Raw genomic sequence first — 25,983 nt, forward strand, 5'->3', positions numbered from 1 at the left:
TTACATCTACATTAGCAAGTAGGCTGGTGCAATGGAGGGGATTAGCGGAGTGAAGTATCTGGTGTTGAGAAGCTGACACTACAGGTGTTCTGGGGCTTTGTTTGGAGTAGCTTTAGTCTAGGTCCCTGCATCAACTGTCTCTACTACATCTATGCTTGGAAGCAGTCCAAGGAACAGCTGTTTCCCCACTCACACTGTCAGTCCTTTGAGCTGGGCCATGCTAAACTTTGTCCTTTTCAGATGATGGTAGTGTGCCACTGCCCTGCCACCATTCCCTTTAAAAGGCAGCATGCGTGGAACAAAGCCCCTTTCCTAGTCCAGGCTGAATGTCCCTGTCAATTTATCGTAGTGTTTCCTAACCGAGTCCACACCCCTAACGTGGAGTTTGGTCAGCAGTCTGGAATGGCAGGCTTGCTCATGCAGCTGTAGCAGGAGACAAGCCCGGTCTGGACTGTCCACATCCTCTTTGGATACGAGATCCCCTGTGCAGAGTCAGGGCTTTTGCATACAGAGCTATAACTGGGCCCTCAGCTGTGAAGTTGTAGCACCAGCTCAAAGTAACTGGATGACACTGTATCTGTATTTGAGAACAATCGTTATCCCATGTTGCCTCATTACCTCCAGCTCCTTCCTGGTAACCAGTCTGGGTTGGGCAAGACCATCCGGCAGCTAGTATATGTAGGAAGCACTGACAAGATCAGGAGCCTACAGTGGGTAAAGGCCCTCATGAACTAGGTGGGGCTACTGATGGGCTTCACAGGAAAGACATGATGCACTCAAGTTTTCCAGAATTCGTAGAAAAGGAATGCAGGAACTGCCCTTACTGGGATCCACTTAGAGCATCAGATGTACAACTGTGTCACCAGAGATGCTACTTCCCGTGGGGTCCTGCCACATCAGCAGGTGAACACACAAACAGGTTATAATCACACCCTTGCTGCACAGCATGTTAAGATGGAGGCTGTGTCCAGCTGGCTCAGTGAGATGGCCATGTCAGAGAGCTAGGCTGGGTGTCCATTCCAAGTGCCTTCTGAAATTGGGTGTAGGCTGCATGTGCGCACAAATATAAGTGTTGCTGGTGACTACAGGTGTAGCCTATAGTTGGGAGTACCCAGCACAGCACTCACACCTGGGATACCATCTGTGTCTTCATTGCGGAGGGGTGCAACAGTGCTGAGCATCCTGGGAAGGAAGGAGCTTGCAAGACCCCATCAAAGCTTTTCTACCTCACTAAATTGCATTCTAGGAATAAAAAGAAAGAGGGCTGATATCCGTCTCTTGGCTGCTTACCCCATTCACTCCACCATGTCTTTTGAGCAGGCATAATTCATTTGTTTTCCAAGGCCCTTCCTGACTTTGCCATATGTCGTCCTGTGCCTGTAGTGCTGTCTCAGAAACCCTTCCGGGGCTTAGGGCCAACCGGCCTGCTCAAAGGGGCAGGGAAGGCATCAAGCAGCAGAAAGACACTTTCCAGCAGCAGAAGTAGAGCAGCCGTACTCCAGCGGAGTATCTGCTCTCCGTGTGTAGGCAGAGACAGGACATAGGTAGGGGTAACTTTAGGTACACTGAAGAGCTGGTGTAGTACTGCTACGGCCCAAAGGAGGTGAGGGATGCTCTGTTGGTTGATCAGGCACAGCAGGGTACCAAGCAATCCTGTTCCTTCCCTCAGACAAAACCTTCACCACTACCTTCCTAGGCATGCTACTAAGGTTTCTAGCTTTTTTTATTTCTCAGCAGATACTATTATTCTTTTGCACCTAAAGCTTTTGGCCAGAACAACCTATTTGTGGAGGGATTGCACCCGACCACCTTCATCATGATGGGCCATCAGCTCAGCTCCATCTCACACTGGTGCATGCACAGGGAAAGCTCTTGGGCTGTAACTGAGCAGGAGTATTTGCAGTTAAACAAGTGGGTTGGCAAAACTGTTCCATCAGTCACAAAATGTTTTTCCCAGAGAAGGAGAGCGTGAGCTGCAGCGTGGGGGGGGGAATGAGTGAGTGAGTGGCTGCCTGGTGCTTAATTGCCAGCTGGGGTTAAACCAAGACACCTGTGGTTTTTTGTTTGTTCCCAATGCACTCCCCTCCCCTTCCACTTTTCAAGTGAGTTTGGATAAGAGGCAATTATTCAAATACAGGTGCCGGGAAGGGTGGGCCCCACTAAAAATCCTCTCTGTCCTGGAGGGCTCCACACTCCTTTCTCCAGTCCTCTCACAACCTTCAGGCCTAAGCAATGTGCTGTTCTAGGAAACTGTCTTGTCTTCTCAGCAGCTCTTATTGCTCACCACACTCCTGTGTTATGTGTGGTGATCTCCTTCCCTTTCTTTGTATTTCTTTTACCCATTAATCTATATAGAAGACAATAGAGCAGGAAAACTCTCCTCTTGGGAGCAGTGTAATAACTTTACAGTGTGAATATATTCTGTATGAAATAGCTGTTGCATGGGTAGTCACAATGAAAGATGAATCCCAGCAAATACTCAAAACGTTTTCTTCCCTGTCTGAGCATACATTCAAAACTCCCAAATCTTTCTTGTGTCCCATTAACAGCCAAATTCTGTTTCCCCATAGGCAGATTGAGCTGTGAATTCCTTACAACTATGGCTCCCCTGATACATCTGGCTTTAGCGTTCCTCTGCAGAGCCTTCTTTCTCACACAAAGTGGAGTGGATGCTGCTCACAGCATACTCCGTGCTGCCCCTTCTTTCTACAGACCTTGTTTATAAGACCAGGGGTCCCCTGTTCTCCTCAGATGGTCGGTCAGTCAGTCTTGCAGGCTCTTCCCCTTCCCTCTACTACCCTTGGATAACCAAGAGACCCGATTCTTGGCTTCCTTTTCAATTTGAGAAAATACTCTGCAATTTGTCTTGATTAGTTATGTTAATTTGGGACATTTTCTGTTGCATGCACAGTGATTAATGCATGCCGCACAACTTTCAAAAGCATTTGCATTGACTTAGTTAATAATGCATACTGCAACTAAGCATCTGTTCAGGAAATAGAATGTAGCTAACCCCATCCCACTGCAAACTCCTGATGTTACATCTGATAATCAACTCAGAGTTGAGTTGGAACATACTTGATATTGATATGCTTGCTAGTAAACATGTGTGGTTCAAACACTTGCAGGTAGCAAATCACAAGGATCATGAACTCCCTCAAATGACAATTAATTCCCAAATTTAAAATAGCATTTAAACTCTTTTCAGTGCTTTTAACTCCAGTAATGCCTGTTCTGCAAGAACAAGACCATGCAACAATTGTGCCCAGTTACCGTGGGAAACAAACTAGGAATTGTGGCAGAAAGGCATCTTACATAACTGAAGATAGTTTCTTCTCTTTTAGGCAAAACTCATAAAACAAAAGATGCTTATTTGCTTTCTGTTGTTTCCAGGAGCCAAGTGCACACACATGTCCCTGCAAACCTATTCATTCAATTAGTGCTTTTGCAGCCAACACTTCTAATTAAGCCTGCAAGAGCAGCATGAAAGGAGAGGGGAAGCAGGGCAAGAGAGGCAATTTGGCTTCAGTGACAAACAGCAAGCAGCCTGCAGGCGGTGGCTGAAGTATATTAAATCAACTATTTCATTACGCAGCAATAGCTAGGACCCTAAGCAGTTAAATAGTGAGGAACTGCAGCACTCTTCCCCTCTGCTACAGTGTCAAAATACCATATTTCTTTGCCTCAGCTTCTCAGCAAGTACTGAGCTAGTAGGAAACTTCAGAAAGGCCAAACCTGCACTCCAAGACAGGTTGCAGCATCCCTCCTCCAGCAGACACAATTTGTTTGGTCTGTTTTGCTCACTGGAGCAAGGCTCAGAGCGGACCACCAGGCTCTCCCCACTGACCAAACTGTGAGTCCCTCCTCCCATCAACACGATTGTTTTTGAAGCCACAGAGTCTCACCCTTGTTCTGTTCCATAAGCCCTGCTTCTATTAGTCATCTCTCAACCCTGATTAAAAAGGCTCTTTCCACATAAAACCCTTTAGGTCACAAAAGGTTTTTAGACATAACAGGTAGGAACTTCAGCTTTTACAGTTTTAACTTGAAGCGTCTAAAGCAGGGAGGGGATTTGCTTTTGGGTCTTCTGTGGTGGGGGTTTATGTCTTTCTGTTGGCCCTGATTTATTGCAGTGCATGGCTTCATGGTCATTCCTTCCTTGTTATCCTGATGAATACTAAAACTAAGAGGTTAAAAACATCAATTTACTAGTCACAATTTCACTCAGGCATTTTTACATTTTTGACCTTAATAGGGAGCTATTCTAACAGTACTAGAAAATTAAGCATCCGTTGTGAGGAAGTGAGAATTCAAACCTGAATACATACCTAGTCTCAAGGTCTATCCCCTTACAGTAGCTGCTTTCAGAAAAATTATAATCTGGCAGTGGACAATTCAGCTTTAGTCCCTAAACCTTCAGTTGCTGGCAGCTGCTTGTATATACTACGTGTACTACATACACTGTGAGCTGAATCAAGCACTCAATACCAACCCAAAGTACTTTCTAGACAGGGGTTCTGGGAAGAGGGGCTGGGGGTTCAAAGATGCTTGACCCGAGTGTTTATAGCACTTCACGAATTAGTTTCACGTTTCAAAAATGGAAGCCAAGGCACAAAGGTGATAAACCATTTTAGGTGATGTCTGAAAATATAATCAAGATCACCTGCCTTTTCTTGTTCAAACAACTTCTTTCCTATCTGCAGTTCTATTAATATAATGGTAGCTGTGAAGGACTCCGATGCCTTCCTGACAAGTCATCATCTGTACGTTGTCATACATACAGTACTGCTTCTCTCCAGTGCTGCTGTAAAACTGCCTTTTAAGCAGAACCAGAAAGATGTAGCCAGCTTTTCAAAATGTCAGAAATCAAGAGTGTTTCAAAATCTCCAGGCATTCTTGACATTAGAATTTGTGTAATGCCGCAATTGAGACATTTCCTACATGAGGACTTTTTTTAATATATATATATATATGAACTGTATCTGTATTGCTTTATTTTTTTGTTTGAGTTATATCCAATAAAAATGAAGTTTAAAAGCTGACTGCACTTTAATTTTGGCTTAAGATAACTGACTAGATGCCATTCTAGTTTAGCATTGTCTTTGTCACATTATACTGTTGATTTTGAAAGCCCTCAGAGTAAGTTTTTGTTATTTTGGCATTGCTATGATTTCACTGTTGATGTGCCTGCACTATGAACAAAAACATTTTATGACATATTATATGCTGCAACTGACAGAATATACATATCAACATTGCTTTACCAAGAAAGAGTGCTCAGCTAAAGCAGGGGGTGGGGATGGGACACAGATGACAAAACCCAGACAGTTCAATTGCTTGTCCAAATCACTCTCTGTTCTCAAATTACTGGCAGGCAAAGACATAGCTGTTGGTGCCAAATTATATTACAGCCATCAGCAATAAATCAAATGCAAGGACAATGCCACAATATGTGGAGTTACAGTGACTAACATCAGTTGACAGTGAAACGTGAAAACGAGAAGCTGCGAAATAGTGTGCGATAGTAGTACTTAAACCTCATTGGGCTGGATATGCTGGAAGCAAAAAGATGAAGAGGAGCAAAGTCTGTATGACCAGGTGGGAAGCCAGAGTCCTGCAATGTTAAAGCCCAGGCTACCCAAAGCAACAAGGGCATTTGTGAATGTCTCAGCACAGCCACAGCAGACAGACACCTCACATAAATGCAAGGCAGATCTAACATAACGATGGTGTTTATTTCAACAAATAAACTCTTGTCGACATCAAAAGCTAGCAAAGCTTGTCATTTTCCAGAACACAACCAAATGGCCAATTCACAAGTGACACAGTCAGGAACATACAGGATACCTTGGCCAACTTCAGTGAGCGCAACTTCACCTGTGAGGAACCGTGCAGGAGGATGAATGAGCAGGAAAATCAATGGGGGAGGGCAGGGAAGTGAAAGACAAAGCTGTTTTTCTTGTTCAAGTAGCTACATGTTACAGCCTGCTGCTACCCTGACAATAGCTACGTGTTGCAGCCATGCTGTTCTGCCATCTGATTCCCTAGCTGCAAGTCTCAGGTGCAGCATGCACCTGGTATGCATTTAAGCCAAGTTTGGCCTAAAGGTTTGGGGTAGGGATTGTAACTAAAAGTGTGCACATCTATATGAAGGTCACATATATCTGCTTCTCAGAAGGAGAGGAAAACCCACATCCCCTACTTGAAGATGAATCTTTATGCTGAATTGGCATAAGTACCCACAATGGAAATAAATCCATCAGAATAGAGCAATCATATCAGACATTCTTTCCTCTATGAATCTAGGCTCATTCTGTGGTGCTTTGGGCAAGGAAAGGGTTTTTCACTGGGGCATATCTTTGCACATCAGTTAATTCATATGATTCTTATTTTACTCGATGTTTTTCGTAGCATTTCCTAATCAGAAGAGGTGCAGAGGCTGCTTGATCTGCCAGTAATCAATCTGACATCATTTTCTGGCAAGAGCTTTACATCAGTCAACTTCATTCTGTAACTCAGAACATGCTTTTATCTTGCCACGGCTCAGACCAATTGAATTCATTATCTTACCAAGACACTGCATTGATTTTAACTACTGAAATATTAATATTACAGTGAACTTCAGCTGATCCAAAGGACACACTATCATCTCAACCAACTGCAATTTCATGGTAATTAATTAATTAATTTGTTTTCAGTAAAACACACATAGTGATCTTCTGGAAATTTCCTGGAAAACAGTCCCCTCCTATCCCTGCCCTTGTAAATAAACAAGACTTTTTCACACAGGAGTTGCCTTGGAGTGTCAGACCTGTCTCATACTGCCATTACGTAACACTCACAGTTTGGGCTTTTGCAGAGCTCCAGCAAGGTTGCTGTTAACTGCTGACAGGTTCTGCAAACACTCACTCTGGTTACATGCTACCAATACCTCTGAACGTGAAGCAGCCCTCCTGAGAGTTTAGGAATAAAACTCTCACAGGTTTCTACTGCTAGGATCAACCCCTGTCTTCAGGCCAACAGTCCCACCCCAAGCACAAGATGCTCCCGTGTTAACTTGCTTTAGTGATTATTTTTTTCCAGGATTTCTATTTCCTTCATTAAAGTTTCCTGTAGAGCTTTCTGTCCACAGACATCGTTTAGAGCCCTTTTATTTATTGAATCCTAATGTGTTAATACCAAATAGAATTGGGCTCTGCTAAAATATGCATCTATCCCCTTTAAGTAGCTAATCAATTTAATAACAACATTCAATACTCTGCATACTCACACCACCCAATACTATCAGAAAAAATAAAAGCTCTTGTGTACAGAAAACAGCAGTGAACTTAAACCTTTCAGATTTTTTTTCATTTTGGAAAACAAAGAACCCAAATAATCCTCTCAACATTGTCCAGAAAGAGTAACACCAAGCCTGCTGCAGTTTAAGCACCATGTTAAGATTTTGCTTTGTTGAGCAACAGTATAAAAGATTCAGCTCCAGGATAATCAATCAAGAATGGACTCTGCATATTGACAGGTTGCTAAGTTACTAAGATCTCATATATACTAAAAATGTTTAGACAATATTTTCCTCTTTGACTGAGTAGTAATTCTGGCTGTGATAAGGAAAAAAAAAGAAAAATCAGACAAGTTGTTGAAACAGACGCCAAAGATTTTATAACAAGGAATGTCATGGCTGCTTTCTCTTTGTGCATTAACATGGTAGTAAAGCTACATGCATAAACCGCACACAGGGCACAGCCTACAAACCAAGAACACATTGCTTACCCATTAAAAAAATAAAAATACTTTGAAGCACAGAATTATGCTGGATGTGCAGAATGTCTTTTAAGAAAGGATTTCTACCTACTTGTGCCCTCCCTCGGGCAACTGTCAGTGTATGGCAGACTTTGCTTACGAAAACATTAGACAGTCCCCAGTAAACTTGGCCAGTACCGAAGGTGTCCTGGAACGTCTTCTAAGTCTACTTCCGCGTGTAGGCTCGATGTAGTTGCGAAGGGGCAATCACTTTGTGAGTATGTTCTTTTAGAAACAAAGTGAGAACCGCTTGTTACAAGGAAAAAGTCAGTACACTTGTTCAGAAGATAAAGTCTTTTATAGCAGTTAATTTAATAATACAGTCCTAAAACAGGATGTTGGGCACTCATCTACACAAGAGCACATTTAATAAGCTGGGGAAAAAATACCACAGTTCCAGGACATTGCATCAAACTTCAGCTACTCCGAGAGGAGACAGCTCTCATGTGGTGGAAGAATTCTTGTCTATGTAAGCCAAGAAGGGAGACTTTTAGGCAGTTTAATCCACAATGGTCTCTTACTTCTTATAACTGGAACCACAAATCCACAGTACAAGACAGTATTAGTTAGGTTAAGTGGTGCTTTTGATAATAAAATCAGTGAATTCATTGCAGTACTTTAATAAAAGGATGAAGTCCGGTGAGTGCCAGTTGCTAGGAGCAAAGAACAAAGGTTCTCATTTTCCAGGTGCATTTGCAAGTTCATATTATTAGAAAAAAGATAAGTCAAATCTGTGCAGTTTCTATGCAACCATGTCTGAGAACACAGAGGCGCCAGAGACTCCAGGATCACTTAAAAAGTGGAGGAAAAGATAAGTCATCACAACCCAAACAACTCAAACTTCGTATTTCAGAACTGCCTACATAACTTGTTCTCTTGTTCTGCTCTGAACAAAACTTCTAACTGCAACAAGCTGGCAGAGAAACTTGAAGAAAACCTGAGTACATGAGAACATTGTCAGGGAGAGCAAGACCCTGCTACCTTTTGATCTGATATTGAAGTTGAAATGGCAAAATCAGAATGCTTTGCCTTGTGCCATATGATTTGCTTCACCTTTCAGAGCTCTACTGGTCTCTACCAAGGGGTCTATTTCAACTTGATACCTCTTGCACTGCAAGACCACTGGTCATATCACAGTTCAAACAAACTTGCTAATGAATCTGGGTTTAATCTTCCATGGCCAGAAGTATGGCACCTCCAGATGTAGGGCTGGTTGAATTATCAGGTGTAATTCATGCATCAACACTGGAGATTTCCTGGCAGCACAGAGTCCAAACCTTCCTCACAGGACACCGTGATTAGCAAGACATTCCAAAACAAGAATCAGAAGGCCGTAAGTCTGATCCACTATAGTAAGGAACAACACCATCCATCATTTGAACTAGGAATACTCAAAGCTTCATTAGCCAACCATATTCTTAATATACTAAATTATACATAGATAGATATATAGATAGATATATATTTTATTTTTTTTTTAATTGGAATAAAATACACTGGATTTTGGTTTGCTCATTTACAAGGGAGCTCCCTCCCTTCCCCAGTTAATTTGAAATTAAAACCTAGAGGCTGAACGTAAGCTCATTCCCAGTGTGCCAAGATGGATGTAACACGAGAGGAAGCCAGAAACTGGAAACATGCACTCTGGCTGCAACAGGTTAAGAGGTGAAAGGGAGACCAGGTATTTTCATTTGTAACCCTGAGAACATAAGGAATTGCAAAGATCTGGAGAAGAGCCTGGGGTTAAAGGTCACCAGGCTTTTTATTGCAGTTAAAGCAAACTCGGACTGGGTGATCCCATCCACGAGAGGGAACCGCTCTGCGGTCGTGTGAGCATTCATCACAGAATCCCTGGCCACAGGCCCGACAGTGATGTTTGGAGAGTTTGATACTGAATTCCTTCCGGCAGTTGTGGCAGTGCAGGATTTCATGGTCTGGTACCCAGTATGCAGGTCGGGCAGCATCTTTTACCAGACCTATGGAGGAAGTGAGGCAGGGGGATGAGAAAGAGGGAGAAGAAAATAATCTGTGAACATGAGCATGTCAAGAACGTACTCCAGTGGAAGTACTCGTACACCACAAGCCATACCACTGCCATTAAGAGGAAGACCACCTACTGACAGAATACTTCAGTGCAATGGGTAGCCATTTAGGCCATTCTGCCATTCTCCCACTTCAAAGAGATAGACTGTTTCTCCTTAAATGGTGGCATTTTCCCTTACTCAGACTCTTCCAGAGGTTGAGACACTTGCTTTTCCCTACCTTCAGTTTCAGCTGTGGCCATAAAAACACAGTCACCAAACCAAACATTCAGGAACACATGTACTGTTTGAACTGAGAAAGGAATTTTTTCTGCCTTTCACTGAGTTGGACAACAAACTCCCACAAGGGTGATGGCAGGACATGCTGTAGGCAAAGCAGTGGAACGATGATCTGTGCAATGAGTAGGAAGTCAGGTCCAACAACAGAAGATTCAAATGCAAAGTGGTTGCTGACATACCTGAACTGCTACCCAGCGCATGAAAGAGCAGCAAATGTTCACTGTACTAAGCTCACCATTAAAGATCACATTACTGATTACTTTCCCATCATTACCAACCTGGACAGCTTCAGATTCTCAGCCCTCCCTTGCAGAAGTACCAAGTGCCAGCAGTATCCATGAACACACTTAAAAGGCACTCAGCATCTCTGGAAGAAAACCAAACCTGGTAAGATGCTTCCTAATTGGCCAGTCTTTAGGGAACTCCAGCTGGCAGGTCACTGCAGTGATGCATCAGGGGAGCATGAATTAATCACAGCTTGGTGCACACAGATATGCACAACAGGGAGAAAAGAGAACATATGAACTGCAGAAACAATGTGCTGAAAACCAAGAGGAAACATCAAGCAAGAGAGGTGCAGGGGGCTGTAGAACTGTCAACCAACAGTGGTACCATAGTGGAGGTGCCAGCCTGTCACACAAACTCTTGAAGTTTAATCAGGAGTTCTGCTCTGTGAAAACCAAAATGCCTCTAGACAAAAAAATCCATCCGAAAAGAACAGAGCTCACCTAAGGGAATGTCCATGGCTGTCACCACTGCTCCAAGAGTGTTCTGCACAGCTTCCCCCACCTTCCTGGCAATAAGTGTCCCCCCTTCCTCATCTGAAGGCAGCTCAGCCACATCTGCATGACACAAGAGTAAAGGACTCAACACTTAAGTCCAGCACAATTTCTGCCAAGTTTCAGTTAATTTACAAATTTAGCAAAAACCAGCAGAAAACCCAAAAGGCAGCTTGGAGCCTCTCCTCCGCCTTTATCTCCCACGTCCCTGATCTTGGATTGCAGAGTTTTCACTTTCATTTCAGCAATAATGGACAAAATACAGCAGCATCCCTGCTCTGATGCTAGCTCCACACCATCAGCAAGTGCCAGAAAAACAAAGTAAAGATCCAATTAGAAAATAATTTTGTCAGGGAGTCAGAAGTCTGGTAGCTCATTGCAAGGGTCTTCTTCCTGCCAAAAGACATCAAGCTCTGGAGCTTCCCTACTAAAATCTCTGTGCCAAAACCCCGTTTGAGCAACACTGTCTACACCCAATGGAAATGGTTGTGAGCCAGAAGCCAGGGACAAAGACTTCAGACTAACTATTGCCCAGGGATAATTCTGTCACAATCAACTCAAAATTACCTAACTGGATGCCCCTGTTGTCATAGCAGTTGTCACACACACGCACTGGTGCTGGTCCCCAGCCTCGCTCAGGCACTGGACGGGTCTTGGAAGAACAGCCATCACAGAAGCCCTCTCCACAGGCCCGGCAGTGATGTTTAGTGTCATTATCTTTAAAAGGCGTGTTGCACTTATTACAACTCTAATCAGAACAACATAGAAAGAAAAACTGTTAGTTTGATCTTCCTTAATAGAAAAATAGAGAGCAGAATCCCAGGATGGCAAGGCTCAGACTGAAATTGTGAAAAATACAGTTACACCCAAGACTTGGGTGCTACCAGCCCCATAACTTTACCCTAGGGAAGTGATTCAGACAGGTAGATGTACAGTGGTTAAGCCAATACATTGCTATGATCTCTTCATTCACAATCACAAATAATTACAGCCACATCATGCAGGGCTGAATGGTGGGTATTTGATCTTTGTGGGGGTAAAAATTCAGAAGGCAGTTTTCATTGAAGAAGTATCTGTTTCCCACAAGACAGAGGAAATCCTTTCCCAGTTGAATTGTTGGGGCCAGCTTTTTGCATCTGGTGTGAAGCCAGAGTTTAATCTCTGCACCTATAAAAATAGTACTATCAACTGCAGTAGGCAGATTTAAGATGTTGATTCTTTGCTTTGAAGAGCAAGTTCATGCAAGCCAGGATTTTCTGTGATACTGCTGGGAGAGGAGCTCACAAAAAGTAGGGAGAAACAGTCTCTTTAGCAGGGCTGGGCAGAGTCTCTGTTCATACTTTCTCAGGCTAAGTCAAGAATGGGAAGAGCTGAAAGCATTTCAGTTTTCTCAAAATTGTAGAAGGGCTTGCTGCAATAAAACAAGAAGCATTTGGAATCTGCAGAATACTATATTACTTAAAGGGTGAGGAAAAGGGTTTTTAGCTATGCAAAGCTTTTCTCAACAGCAGCTGCTATTTACCAGGATCTGAGAGTTGGGCCTCCAGTAAGCTGGGGCAATCTGGTCTGTCAACCAGGAGGTCACAGCTTTTGTGGGTCCCAGGCTAAGTTCAGATACTGATTGTGCCATGAAATTCATCCCATCCAACAAACGCTGGGCTGCATTGTTGTTGTCTTTCAGAAATCCATCGGTCTGGAATGAAATGGATATTCATTTAAAAACAGGGAAACCTCATTTTTTTAGATGCAGAGGACTCTGCAACCCACTGCTCCTGTTAAACTGAAGGGCAAGCAGGAGAAAAAATTCACCAGCCCTGCTTTGAAACACAGCGGTAGGTTTTAATGGTGTATCATTCACATGAAACGTTCATAAACTGGCAACTTAGCCATTTCAAGATAGCCAAAAGATGGCTGAAGGCCTTTGCAAAAGTTCTTTTAAACAGCAGAGTCCGGGACCAGCTGTAATGAAAGCCAATTCATTTTCTCCATCAATGTCCCAAAGATCCAACATAAACATGCACGTGGCTGCATACATACACAAAGACTATCCAGCAACCAGACTTACCCCTGGCCAGACGTGCTCAATTTCTGTCCTCACTACAGTGTTCACAGGATCTTGGTTGCCAAACCAGTACTGTCGGCTGCGGTACACCACCCCACAGTTGGGGCACTCAATCACGTATCTGCAGAAGAGGAAGATGAGTTACCTCAGTGAGATACTGGAAGTCCAGTGCACCAGGCAGTGTAGAGGCAACAGAGAGCAGAAAGATCTTAGCTGCAGCACTCACCCTGACCAGGCATACTTGGCAAGGCCCAGCCAAGGGGAGTCAGTGGAAGCAGAGGTTTTTGGCACCACACTGACCTCCATCCCTCGTTCGTAACAGGCCTATAACACAAAGGCTCAATTAAAACTGCATTCTTGGGAATCCCAGACTCCAGGTCTTGCAGCTGTTTGGCCACATGGAGCATATAATTGGCACACAGTGGTCTCCACAGCAAAGGAGAGCACTCATCAAAACTGGTTTAAAAACAAAAACAAACCCAACTATCAATAATGACATCAGGGAAATATTTCTACAATAAAAACCATGATGGTAGCTGAAAATTTTCCTGTCTCCTGCACACATCCTTCAGAAAAATTGGCTAATACCAAGGAATGGACAGAATCAAATAAGAAGAGTAACCACATCAAGTATGTAGGTCAACAACACCCAGGTTGAGAGCAGCTGGGTTCACAATTTAGCTAGCAAATGACACATAGCACGCAGAGACGATGACCTCTCCAAGTGAAAATACAAGTTCAATGGGGATCACTTTTTCTTGTCAAGACCACAAGCACCTCTAACAATGAAAAAAGTGCAAGAAAAAAAGGCACATGCCTGTGATATTCCTCATTTATTGGGCCATCCTTTCCTTCTCCATTCTTCAGACCTTGTCCTTGTGTCACTACTCACCTTGCAAGTGTAGACTCTGTTATCATACTGGTGAGAATATCTGCATCGACTTTTGGATTCATGAGGGACTCCTTCCTTTGCATGGTTCATGCTCTTCTTACAGCCACACCTGAGTATGCAAAAGCAAACCATGTGCTGATGCTGTTAGATATGGGACAGATGTCACCAAGAGTTCATTTATGTTACTATCTTGCATTTGTATAGGCATAACCCCAAACCATTTTCACAACTGTACATACAGCAATGACATCATTTATCATTGAAAGGCAGGCTCTTTGGAAGGAGGTGTAGCAACTGTTTCACAGTACAAAGCAGCACCACACAACAGTTCAGTGTGGGAAATGATGACTGTAGTCAATCTAAATTTCACAGAGAATTTTAGGAAGAACTAACCAGGTTTGGAAATTGACCAGGACAGAGTTAACACTGCAGCCTTTGCGAGGAGCTGCTAGAAATTCTCTTAATGAGCATAAAAGAGCAGGAACATAGCACTATATCATATATGAGAGAAAGTGTTTCCAGAAGCATAGTCAGCCATAACATCATGCTGCTATAGTACCTCACAGGCTCAGAGCACTGACTGCCATCTACTGCCCTTCCAGGCTCAATCTTTGGGCTCTTCCCAGAGAATTGCAAGCCAAGCTCTAATCAAACCTGGGGCTCCACTTAGATCTAGTCACTGAACACAGCCCAAGCCCATGATGTGTGCTTTAGGATTGTTTATACTGTTTAGGTAATAAAAATGGCATGAAAAGCCATCACAGGAAATTTCAGGTGATTTCTTTAGACACTCCTTTCTCCCTGCCCTGTGTGCACTGGGGAAAAGATATGGGCAGAACAGGTTTGTAGCCATACAGAAAAACAGAATAGGCAAAGACTACGCATCCAGCAATAACAGCCGTCCAATTCACATATGAGCTGAATTTCAAGTGAATTCTGCCTGGAAATACTAGCAAATAATGGGTGATGTCAGGTCTCAAGACGTCACAGAAACTTCACATTCAATGGCTGCAGACCAGGGCTGCACTATCTTCTAGAAGGATGAGGGTGCATTTGTCATCTACTTACCCACAGCTGAGGCACACAGAGGAGCATGTGAAATATTCATCTGGAAAGAAAGAGCTGTGAGCCATCTGGTCATCGGGGATCTCCCCACTGAACCGGTCACTTAGAGCCTGTCAAACAGAAAATAATGAACTGATAAGGGACTGAGAGCAATGCAGACATTTTATGAAAGCTTTTGCAAGCAAAAGCCTGGGTTCCTCTACTGGAGGGATAGGCAGAGAGAGAGTACACAGCTACCAACTAATGTCTTACTAACCTGGAAACCAAGACAAGGATTAGAAACCAAGCAAGAAGACAATCTTGCACTTGTATGGAAGTGACCTGAATGCTTATAAGATACTTACTTTTCTCCTCTCCTCTCTTCCTGCCCCTACTTCAAATTTTATAGCAGAAATGGGTGGCAGAGGATTGCATCCACCTCTGTGCATACAACACATGCCCAAAATAGCAGGGTGCTTTCTAAAAGGGCCTTGCATTCCAGAAACCTCCAGAAGGAATCTCAGAGAGTCATTTCTTACAGCACATGAGGACACATTCTTTGCCCCTCAGCTCAGAAAGTGCAGCCCTGAGCTTTCCTCTGGCCCCTTGAACAACTGCTCTTCTCTGGTGAAACTGCAAGACTGAGACAAAGGGATTTGTTCCCTTTCCTGGGAGCATCTGTTCTCAGATTAAGTCAGTCCTTAGCCTTGGCACACTTAACTTTTTCAGTTCTTTTCGGTGTTATGTTAAAAAAAAAAAAAGCAAACACTGGAACAAAGCAGATGGTTAGGGTTTTTCTTCATGGAGATCTCTGAAGGCAGAAGGTCTAACTGAAACTCTTCCTACAGCTGAGGTTACTATAGTGGCTGCCTTTCTTTCTCTTCCTCCCTCTCCCCTCCCAGGGAGTGGGGGGTGGAGCATCTCTGCTGTCTAACAAGGGTTGACTGCACATACACACAGACATGCGCATATCTCTTACCACAGTTTCTCTTAGATAAGATCTCTACGTAGACATCTGATTTCACAGAATTTCAAGGAAATTAGCTTTAAAATCTCTTTCAAACTTGATGATACTGGCCAATGGATTCAAAAGTTAGGAGGTGGACATAGATCTCTAGCAAGCCTTGTGTCCTCAGGAAGTGAAGCAAAAAAAGTTAATTTGTAGTCAGTAGTGATCTGAACACAGCAACCACTTTACTGGACATGAATTTAAGTATACTAGCAGCTCTATCTGAAACTGGATTACTTCAATAAAATCCTAGAAATTAAACTGGAATTAACCACTCCAGCTGTTCTCCCCTTGCTGCCTGCCTGCTCCCTAATGCAAGGAACTGTGTACATGCCACCCTGATACCTCCCTCTGTGCTTCACCTACCCCAAATACAGAGCAGCTAGAATTATCTGTTCCAACAGCTATGACTAACATCAGAAAAGACTGCTAACACTACCTTCTGCAGATATGCCCCAGCTTAGTCCGTCCCTCCCCGATGACAGTTATTTTCATTGGCCCAAAGAGCACATGATGCTAATCAGGTAGAGGTAGCAATGTGCAAACGTATGGAAACTTGTAGGACAGACTGCAAGTGTGAAGACCCAAAAATCCCTCTGACATCTTAGCAAGGTGAACTTTCTAAAAGAATCACCAGCTGCACTCTCCTGTTCTTTTTCATCAGCCTTCTGATCTGATGCTGCACCTCTCAAATGATACATCATTTGGCTTGATCCCATTTTATTTCCTAGCTACCAACACATCTCCTTCCTCCTCTTTGCCTCCTAGCCCTTGGGTTACACTACACTCGCTGCTAGGTTTTGCCAACCATTAACTCCCTCCAAGTCTCCTGCATTCCCTCCCCTTGTGCTGAGGCCATCCTTAGAAATTTCACCAATAACTCCTCCTGGGACTCCTCTTTGTAAATCACTGTCATTAAGTGCTTGTCACTCACAACATCAGTTATTTTTTTTCTTTCCCAGTCAGTTTCTTCCCATCTCAGTTTTTTTATTTTGCTCTGGTTTGCTCTCAACTTTTCTTGAGCTTTCAGGGTCTTTGCTAAGGTGTATATTTGTTTTAAAGTAAAAAAACTACCCAGCCTACCTGGCTGTTACACAAAAATCATCATCTTCATGGACAAACTTGCTTTATCTCCAGACATCTGCAAGTCTGCATCGCTGGTTCATGTGCTCTATCTTTATTAGCTGCAACTGACAGTTACTAGCAACAGCGATACTAATAAAGATTGTGACAAACTCTTCTCCACTTACTTTTAGTGCTTTGTAGATAACCCCAGGCTGTCTAGGTGACCGAGTGGTATTGTTCTCCAGCTGCTGCTCCACAGCTCGCCTAAGTCCAGAGAAATCTGTTGGAGGATTGTATGTCCTTGTTCCCTTGTAGTGGATTGAGCTGAAAGCCTCAGGAAAACAGCTTAGCTTCCGAAACCGATCCTGAATGAGCTTCTCAGGAACCTCAGAAGGATGATCTATATATAAGAGTATCAGCAAGTATATAAACAACTGATTGTTTTAAATAATATTTAAATTGCACAGTGCTTTCATATGCAACACAGTGCTAGTTTTCCTAATTAAACCTTCTAATACATCTGGAATGCAGTTGTCATTATGTTTTACAAGAAAGAAAAGAAACAAAATGTTTCCAAAAGCAGTCTCTGGTTTTTGATACACAGCTTTAGATTTTAAGGCCAAGTTCCACAGGTAAAACCAGAAACATCTAGGTTTGGAAACACAGATATCCAGAATAAGAAGAGATTTATGACATAATATAAGGAAACTCCATGTCAGTACACTTGTTAACTCTTCTCACCAGACCATAACTTGGTATAGCTAGTCCTAGCACCTGACAAGTGGAAGACATGAACCTTACATGGGCTGCTCATTCTCCATGTCAACCCTGTAGGCAAGGAAGATCGAGCTTCTATCAACCCTTTGTACATGGTGAAGCACTTCAGAACTGGCCACATCAGGTCAGACTCTATAAGGCTGACCAGATTCTTCTGCCTGCTTCCAAGTACCTGCTGCAGATTTCAGAATAAGGCAGGCCCCTACTTCCCTGCCCTAAAACTACATAAAACACTCTTATCTCAATTATCCATCAAGGCAGATGGTTACAGCTTACTGCAAATCCATGTGCTAAGAGGTTTCTTTCCTATTCTTACCATGATCAGAAGTGATGATAAAAATATAATTTTACTACCCTAACTTTGCAAACAGGTGCAACTATCATTATGGGTCACTAAATTAACCTGCTGAAACAGCAAATTTCAACAACTATATGAAACTCTGCATTGCTCATCAGCAAATTGGTATGTAAGAAAAGGAACCACCTCAACAGGTAGTTTAAAAGTAATTAAGAAGTCACTCTAATAATAACCAGAAAGAATGCCAAGTTCTTCTACTAGCTCAAGACCTCACTGGTTAGAAAAACCAAAATGAGAACGTGGGCAAGCAGGGAGCTGCTGTGGTACTACACAGCAGAAGACTCCCAGATGTTGACAGACAGCAGGACTGAGCCTCAGCTGCTACAGGCCAATTCATTAGGGCTCTTGCTCATCAAAGCATCAGAAATGGACAGAATGAATGAAGGTTTCATCATGCCTTTTGAAACATGTAAAAAATGGAGCCAGGAGAAGAAATTTAGATCGCTGTACAGTCAAACCCAAAACATGCAGTGACTTCCATAGGACAGTGCATTTCACTCAGACATACAAATAAAATACACAATTTAAATATGCATAATCCAGTATGACATGAGCCAAGTTAAAAGTACCGGTGAAGAACACTGAAAGCGATGGGAGTAATAGTGTGCCAGGCCTGCTACTTTGGCCATATCAGATACTTGCAGAGAAAAGTGGTGTCAAACCGTCAGCTCTGTGCCACAACCTCAGTCCCAACCTCACATCAGCCTCAGAACAATGTTGGTCCACAGAATGTAAAAAAGTAGAGTGAGGGTACTGTAAGTATTAAAGTTCACCAATTTCATTATTCTTGCTCATCCTAGTTTCTACATAGAGTTTTATTTCAGTTTTTTTGCAACAGGATATTCCATACCCCTGCCAAAAGTCCAGGGTGTCTCAGTTTTCACCTTCATCTACCATATCACCCATGCTCATGATTTGTACAATGACCCCTCCTACGGCTGGCAGAACTCCCATCATGACTAGTCAGTGCTGATGTCCAGCTGGCTAAGAGGATTATTCTAGCTGATCTGGGGTAGTCAGATCGCCATCAGGGAATGCTCTGCTATAGCCTGGCTCTCGGAGTGGAACAAGTGACAGCAAAACCCGAACCACATCTTTTGCATGGTAGTAAAGAACACTGATACTCAATGCAACCTGATAATTTATAGATAGCATTTAGCACATTGTAATTCAGTTTCTTACTGCCTACTCACCAGAGCCCAGTAGCTTGGTGTACACAGTCTCGTGAAAGATGATGACACCTGGACCCAAAGTTGACAGAGGAACATCTAGGCCACAGCGGGCTGTGGTAGCTTTTAGCTCCTTGGTGAAATGTTTTAAATAAGCCTCCGAGGCATCACCAAGGAATTTGAAGAGATCATTGTGGAGCCTGTCAGCACGAGTACGGTAGATGACAAGGTCAGAGATGGCCAGGACCTTCAGCAGCAGCCGTGTTCTCTGGCTTAGGTTCACAGTAGCCCCCAGGAGGCCCTCTGTATCAATTACCACCACTTTGCGGACAGGGTCATAGGCTGCCCAGACTCCAACTGTGCAAGACTCTTGGGCTGGAGACGTCTTGAAGACTTCCCGGCCATAGAAGAAAGTGTGGTTAAGGGTATGAGACTTGCCATCCCCCGTGTTCCCAAAGATGGACACTACCTTTAGATGCTGGTCAGGACTGCAGTCCAGTTTCTTAATAAAGTCTTCTTCATTCCTTACCTTCCAAAAAAAGAGAAAAATATTACAACTATGCAATTGGAGTAGACAACACTGAAAACACACCTGGTTTCAGGATTCATAAGATTAACAAGAGTGACTACTTCCTGTTCAGATTTCATCGTAAGTTTCTGAAGCACTAAAAAGTCCAAAGCAAAATATTAGAAAGCAGTTTTGTAACACGTACACATCAATGGGCTTTAGGCTGTTCCATCATGTAGCTGTGTTGGAAGCGATGCCTCACTGTGATTACCGGTCTAGTGAAACCTCTTATACCTCACCCCATTCCCTGAGGCAGTCTGAAGAAGGGAGCACAACTGTACTTCCAGGTCTGCCAGAACAGCTCTTTGGAGCATGGCAGACACTCCCAGTGCATTGGTCTTCTGGCAAGCATCCAAATTCAGGTGCAAAACAGGGGAGTGCTCTTGTCACCTTAAATTGCCTCATCCATAGAGGCTGAGCACCTGTTTAGGGAGAAAAAGCTCCTCCATGCAGCTGTGCTGCACCTATCCACAGCCAGGGGCTCTCAGACACAGCCTGTCCTGCTCTCACTACTCTCCAGCTGACAGATCCTTCATCTGAAGGGAGGGGCAGAAAAGAAGGATGCAAAGTTGTGCACTGGAATCAGATGGTCGAAGCACATCAAACTGGCTTTTATAGAAGTGCCACAACTACCTCAATTACCCATTTCATAATTTATTGTATTGTGCTTTCATTTAAAAAAAAGAAAAACCACAACACACACACACAAACACAAAACCAAATGAGAGTAGACAGCCTTCATCAGGTAACTTCTCTTTGGCTTCACATAGATTAAGTGACAAGCATCATGCTATTTAGGTTAGAGAATAGGGCATTTTCTGTTCAGATACTAAAGCAACAGTGAACAGATGAACAAGCAATGAAACAGGTTAGGGCTCTGTATAAGACCCTGCCTTGTTTTTGTTGCAGAATATGGCTTTGGCTTTTAAAGGTTTCATGCTTCTGGCTATGGTTGTTTAGCACTCGCTTTTTCTTCTTCTAACAGGTTTTATCCACGTGTTATGTGACAGGGAAGAATATGACAGGGGCACTTTTTGAGAAAGATTAAATTCACCTCCTTAGTCACGATTCCCTCCTCAGGGAATCCCTGTCAGCTGAAAGGAGCAGGCCTTCCATCTCTTCTCGTCTGCCTCTCAACTTCTGGAAGTTCCTTGGCTATTTCACCCCGACAAGTACAGTTGGAAGGTCTCACGATACATGATCCACAGAGGCCATGAGGTAATAAATGGTTTCTTTGAACAAGTTTATTCTTAGATTAGCAAATTAGTTTAAGGCTCAGCCAGCCCCATTCGCTCTGGTCAAATCTAGACTATGAAGGAAAACAAAAAACAGCCAGCGTGCCAAAAACCAAAAAATAACCAGTGTGCCAGATTGTGGTTGGGAACAGCGTTCAGAAAGAAAAACTGTGGACTGTGGGGCTGCAGTATCTTCTCACTGACTCAAAGCATACAAGGCAGCCTCATATTGTGGAAGAAAACAGGAAATAGAGAAATCAAAACCCTCTCAGTAGAATCTTTCCTGGTGTCTGCAGGAGACATCAAGATAAACTCGAGTTACAGGTGCACAAGAAAGGGTCTGCTTTTTTGGTAGCTGTGATTATTAGCTTGTCATCAGGCAGGTAGATGACAGATGCTCTTTCTCTTAGTGTCTCTGGAGATGTCTCTGTGGATGAAAGGAAGTTCTTGGTTCACAGCATAGCTCCTAAAAACATTCACAGATCTTGATAATATAATAATATTATGTGTATGTAAGCAAAAAGGAACATGATAAAAACAAAACAATCTGGAGAAGAAGTTAACTCTTGCCTCCTAGACTTCTCACCATAAGGGTGGCAGAGCCTCTTTTTGCCAGAGTCAGAGGTTACGTACTCCCTGGACAGCACAGCTGCGTAAGTATTGGCAGGACAACTAATAACGAAGGTCTTTCAGGCAGCACTGGTTGTTATTCTGGTATCAGTTTGGGAGAGTTTGTGGAAGGGGCTGAGTCAGTAATGTCAGAAGACATAAAGGATAATAGGGACCACAGGAATAAGGGTAGCTCTGCAATGCATTCCCACCAGTAAAAAAACAGCAGTCAACTCAAACTCCACTGCAGTTGAAATTGTCCCAAGCTGAGCTAACGCAAATGTCCACACCACCAGTCGTCTTTTGCATTCAATGTACTTTAACAACCGCTGATACTGTGGGAAGAAGAGCTGGATTGCTGACCCAGACAGAAGAAAAGTTGGTTCTAGACCACTCCAGCAGAAAAGTTATGCTGAATATAAAATCAGACACCCAAAGCACTGAGCTGTTATCCCCTCCTAAGGCTCTAGACTTTTTCAGACTTCCTTGCTGAGACAGAACTCGCGAGTGATTCGGACAAGCAAGTCACCCAGGAGCACAAGAATGCACCCAAGTCCAGCTAGTCCTATATTGTGTCTCACAGGACTCAGTAATGGGTGAGAAATAACTTAGACATTAAAAAAGTAAATGTTTCCTAGCATGTTTTACCACAGTAGCATACTACTACTCTCAGTAGTCAGATGTCAAAGGACTTCCCAAACAGTGGTTGCATCTAGATACTCATGTTTGGTAAAGAACCAGTAGGCCCATCCTCTAGGAGGTTGTCTAACCCCTTTGTGAACATACTCATAGTTTTGGATCCTGCAACATCCTGTCACAATAAATTCCATGTGGGGTGGGGGGGGAGAAAAGAAACAAAACCAAAAACCAAACCAATACAACCAAAATAACCCCTTCCTTTTGTTGAATATGCTTGTATGTCATTGGGTGTTCCTTGCTCTTGCGCACTTGTCTTCTTTAACCACTGCTGAGCACAGGGATGGTACTCTCAAAGAACCATCCACAACAATCCCCACATCAGTAGCCAAATTTACTTCCCTTGAGCAAGTTCCTTTAAGACATTTAAAGTCAGAGTGGGTGTAATAAGTGTCGAAGTACTAATTAACCCCCATTGGGCTCAAGTCCCACTTCTCCATTTTGCTCCTCATTTCTAAAGAAATTTGCACAGTACCACCTTCTGCTCCATGTGCAAAGGACTCATGTTTCCACAGCTGTGTCCACTCCCACGTTGCCCAAGAGCTCCACATCTCTGACATGAGCAGCAGAGAGTATGAAACCTTCCTTAAATTGCACAGCAATGTCAATTAAGAATGAAAACTTTCTATGTCTAACCTAAGACAAGAGGCATATCTCTCCTGTCCCTTCTCTATTTTGCCATTTCTAGTATCAGACACTCATTTACACTTTTGTTACAGCTCTTAGAAGAAGATTCTCTTCTAGAAAGAAGAGTTTTTACTCCATCATAGGTTAGAATCCTGGTTAGCCTTCTTTTATAGTTTTAACTACATTTCTGTTAGCAGCTGTCATCCAGCCCCCCATGCAGTCACTCCACCCAAGCTGAGCTGAACTGAAGGTAAAGGTCTTCAGCAGGAAAAACAGAGAACTTTACACCTGAAGTCCTCTCTAAGGAGGACACAAAACCTCATACCATGCTGCCATAGAATGCATTTAGATCTGAAGCATCCTTGTCACCCATACTTGGCAAGCTATTATACCTAACATAACAAGTCTCCTAGATCCGAGCCATAATAAAAGTAGAACTGTTTAGGAAGAGAGAAGAAACAAGAACTGCTAAAATTACATTCCTGCCTATGAATTTCTTGGAAACAATGTTATTAAAACAATAACATGTTAAAAACTTATGAACAAAATCCATAAAATGGAACAGAGTTTCCAATGACCTGTACTCACAGAACTTTAAATCTGCCTCCACACAAAACAAACACATTAAGAGAATCAGACATTTTTACCACAGTTTTCTCCTTTTAAAACTCTTCATGAACCCTTTAAGGCTTGCTAATATTCATGGAAATGGCGCACAAAGCCAGAGCTATGCCACAACAACACAGTACCTCAAAACAAAAATCAAGAGTGCTTAGCATAGTATTCAGAGTGCCTTCGTTTGCTGGTCTTACACTCCCATTTTGACTTACATTGGTACTTCTGTTGTTGCATTTTGAAATCTTACTCTTTGCTTGGCCTGATTTTAACAGAGTATTTTTAATAATTAAAATACATTTTCTGCAATCAAGAAATATACCATCATACAAATAATTAATTTTATGAGTCATTAGACTTGCCTGACAACCAGCGAACAACAATATCTTGATATCAACCACTAGATCAATAAAGAGGATATAAATTTAACACGCTTTTCAATTAATGGAAAAATAAGCTACAAGATTTGTAACAGCACATCCAACTATATACCAGCATAAAATTGCAAACATCTGAAACAAATCAGTCTCCAAGTACAAGCGGTCAAAACAAGCAAGTGAAAAAAAACCAAATATTTCCCTTAAAGCATTGGCAATACAAGCAACACTGGCAATACAAGCAATTCTGCTCACGGTTCAGAAAACATTTTAAAAAGATAATGCTTAAAAGAATTCAAACTAACACCTGAAATCAGAGGGAGAAATGGCAAAGCAAGCTAAAACAAGATCTGCAACCTTTTAAGCAGCCCTGAACTTCTGAAACACAAAACTGACAATTTTAGGTAATTGATCTTGAGGACAGAGTATCATATCAATCATTAAACCTGGAAACGGAACAGATCTGTCAGATCTTGCCCACCTCAACACAGACCAGTTCTTTATGACACAGCTTCTAAATTCTGGCAGTTTTGTTTTAACTCTAAAAAACTGGGTTCTTATGCAGACGTAGATTCACACAAATGTCTTATGGGTGCATGTCTAAAGCCCCAGGTCCTACTGTTAGGTCATTACATCAAAATTTCAGCATATGTCGAAAAGAACAAGAGAGAAACCTATAAAGCAGATTTCTTCCCTTAACTACAGCCTATAAGACAAATCTGAGAAAAATACAGTACAGTGCTGCCACCAAAATTCACATCTCTGCAGAGCTCCTCACAGTCACTCCCAGAAAGGCACTGCATGAATGCAAAGAAGTGCAGCTGGCTCACCCCAGCAACTCAAGTGCAACAGGCTATTAAAAGAGCAGCTGGAAAGTCCCTGCTTTTGCCCCAGGAGAAACTTGTTGATATTCCCAAAAGTTTCTTTCTACCAAGTGAGAAAAAGGACTGGGTAGCTCCCTGTGGGGAAGAGAAACTCTCTGCTATGAAACCCATGACATAGTCCAGGGCCACTCTCACAGCTCTACTATCATAATTCAAACCCTGTTTCCACTAAGACCATAGACTAATTCAGGCTGAAAGGGACCTCAGGACGTCATTACTCACTCCCAGGTTTTAGAAGCCTCTAAACAAGAGAGAAGATTTTGATCATAAGCAGGGGCTCAAGAAGAATCAAGGCTGACTTACAAGTCCAAGCAGCTCTAGTTTCCTACCTTGGTTTGTCTCCTATACCGTTTTTCCTGCATGACTTCCCATAGAAAATGTCATTTATGCTATTACTTAAGTCCTCCACACATAAATTCCATAATCCAATCACATAGACATATTTGATAAAGAAATAAGTGCCTCTAAAACATAAATTTTCTAAGTTTTATGAAAATAAACAGCAGAGTAAAGAAGACAGACTCTAATAACCTTTCTGAAGAAAAAAGCTTGTCTCTTGCCCACTCCACACAGCCAGCAAGATACAATAGTAAGCTGAGCAGTCACACCCATACTTGCTAGCCAGTAAGCATGCTGGCTGGTGCATGATAGCACACATACTGCTGCTTACCCAAAAGACAGAAGATGTAGATAAGCACTGGATAATGGGGGGCAGACATCTCAGAAAATAGATTTCATTAATTCTACTGCTCAAAGGGTTACTTGTTACTATGTAAACATTTTATGGTAGCTTGGGAGAGTTTTCCCAAGAGGGCTGTGTCAGTGGATTAGTTTATAAAATTGCATATGTTATACCAGTAGTTATGGTATTCAGGAGTAAGTTATTAATCATTGACCCAGCAAGCACTTAAATATATTTATCATCATTGCCCTCAGTAATCTCCTAGACTTCAGCCAAGCTGACACTGGACATCAGCATTTTCAGGATCAGAGTCCTACAGAGCCTCAAGCCCAAACTGAGTGACTTGACACTGGATGCGAGGAGGGCAGAATAAAGAAGGGAACAGACAGGCCCCGAAGATTTAAGGTTAGATTC

At 42.7% G+C, this 25,983-nt stretch overlaps 1 protein-coding gene across 2 annotated transcripts in view; it reads right to left on the reverse strand.

Annotated features, from left to right (window-relative positions):
* Positions 1-7,342: 7,342 nt before the first annotated feature.
* ZFYVE1 (zinc finger, FYVE domain containing 1) overlaps positions 7,343-25,983 on the reverse strand; it is a 28,343-nt gene continuing 9,702 nt past the window's right edge. The window contains exons 4-13 of one of the 2 annotated variants that reach the window (XM_010566488.1): positions 19,301-19,805; positions 17,158-17,372; positions 14,923-15,029; positions 13,855-13,963; positions 13,189-13,286; positions 12,966-13,083; positions 12,423-12,593; positions 11,468-11,648; positions 10,850-10,963; positions 7,343-9,776 (exon numbers count right to left, since the gene is read on the reverse strand). In XM_010566488.1, the coding sequence (XP_010564790.1) occupies positions 9,544-9,776; positions 10,850-10,963; positions 11,468-11,648; positions 12,423-12,593; positions 12,966-13,083; positions 13,189-13,286; positions 13,855-13,963; positions 14,923-15,029; positions 17,158-17,372; positions 19,301-19,805 (1,851 nt within the window). In that variant the 3' untranslated portion in view covers positions 7,343-9,543. Of the gene's footprint in view, positions 10,489-10,849; positions 10,964-11,467; positions 11,649-12,422; positions 12,594-12,965; positions 13,084-13,188; positions 13,287-13,854; positions 13,964-14,922; positions 15,030-17,157; positions 17,373-19,300; positions 19,806-25,983 lie in introns of both variants that reach the window. The other variant, XM_010566489.1, reaches the window with a different exon arrangement.

The sequence above is a fragment of the Haliaeetus leucocephalus genome, unplaced genomic scaffold, assembly GCF_000737465.1.
Source record: "Haliaeetus leucocephalus isolate CR32 unplaced genomic scaffold, Haliaeetus_leucocephalus-4.0 Scaffold213, whole genome shotgun sequence".
NCBI lineage: Eukaryota > Metazoa > Chordata > Aves > Accipitriformes > Accipitridae > Haliaeetus > Haliaeetus leucocephalus.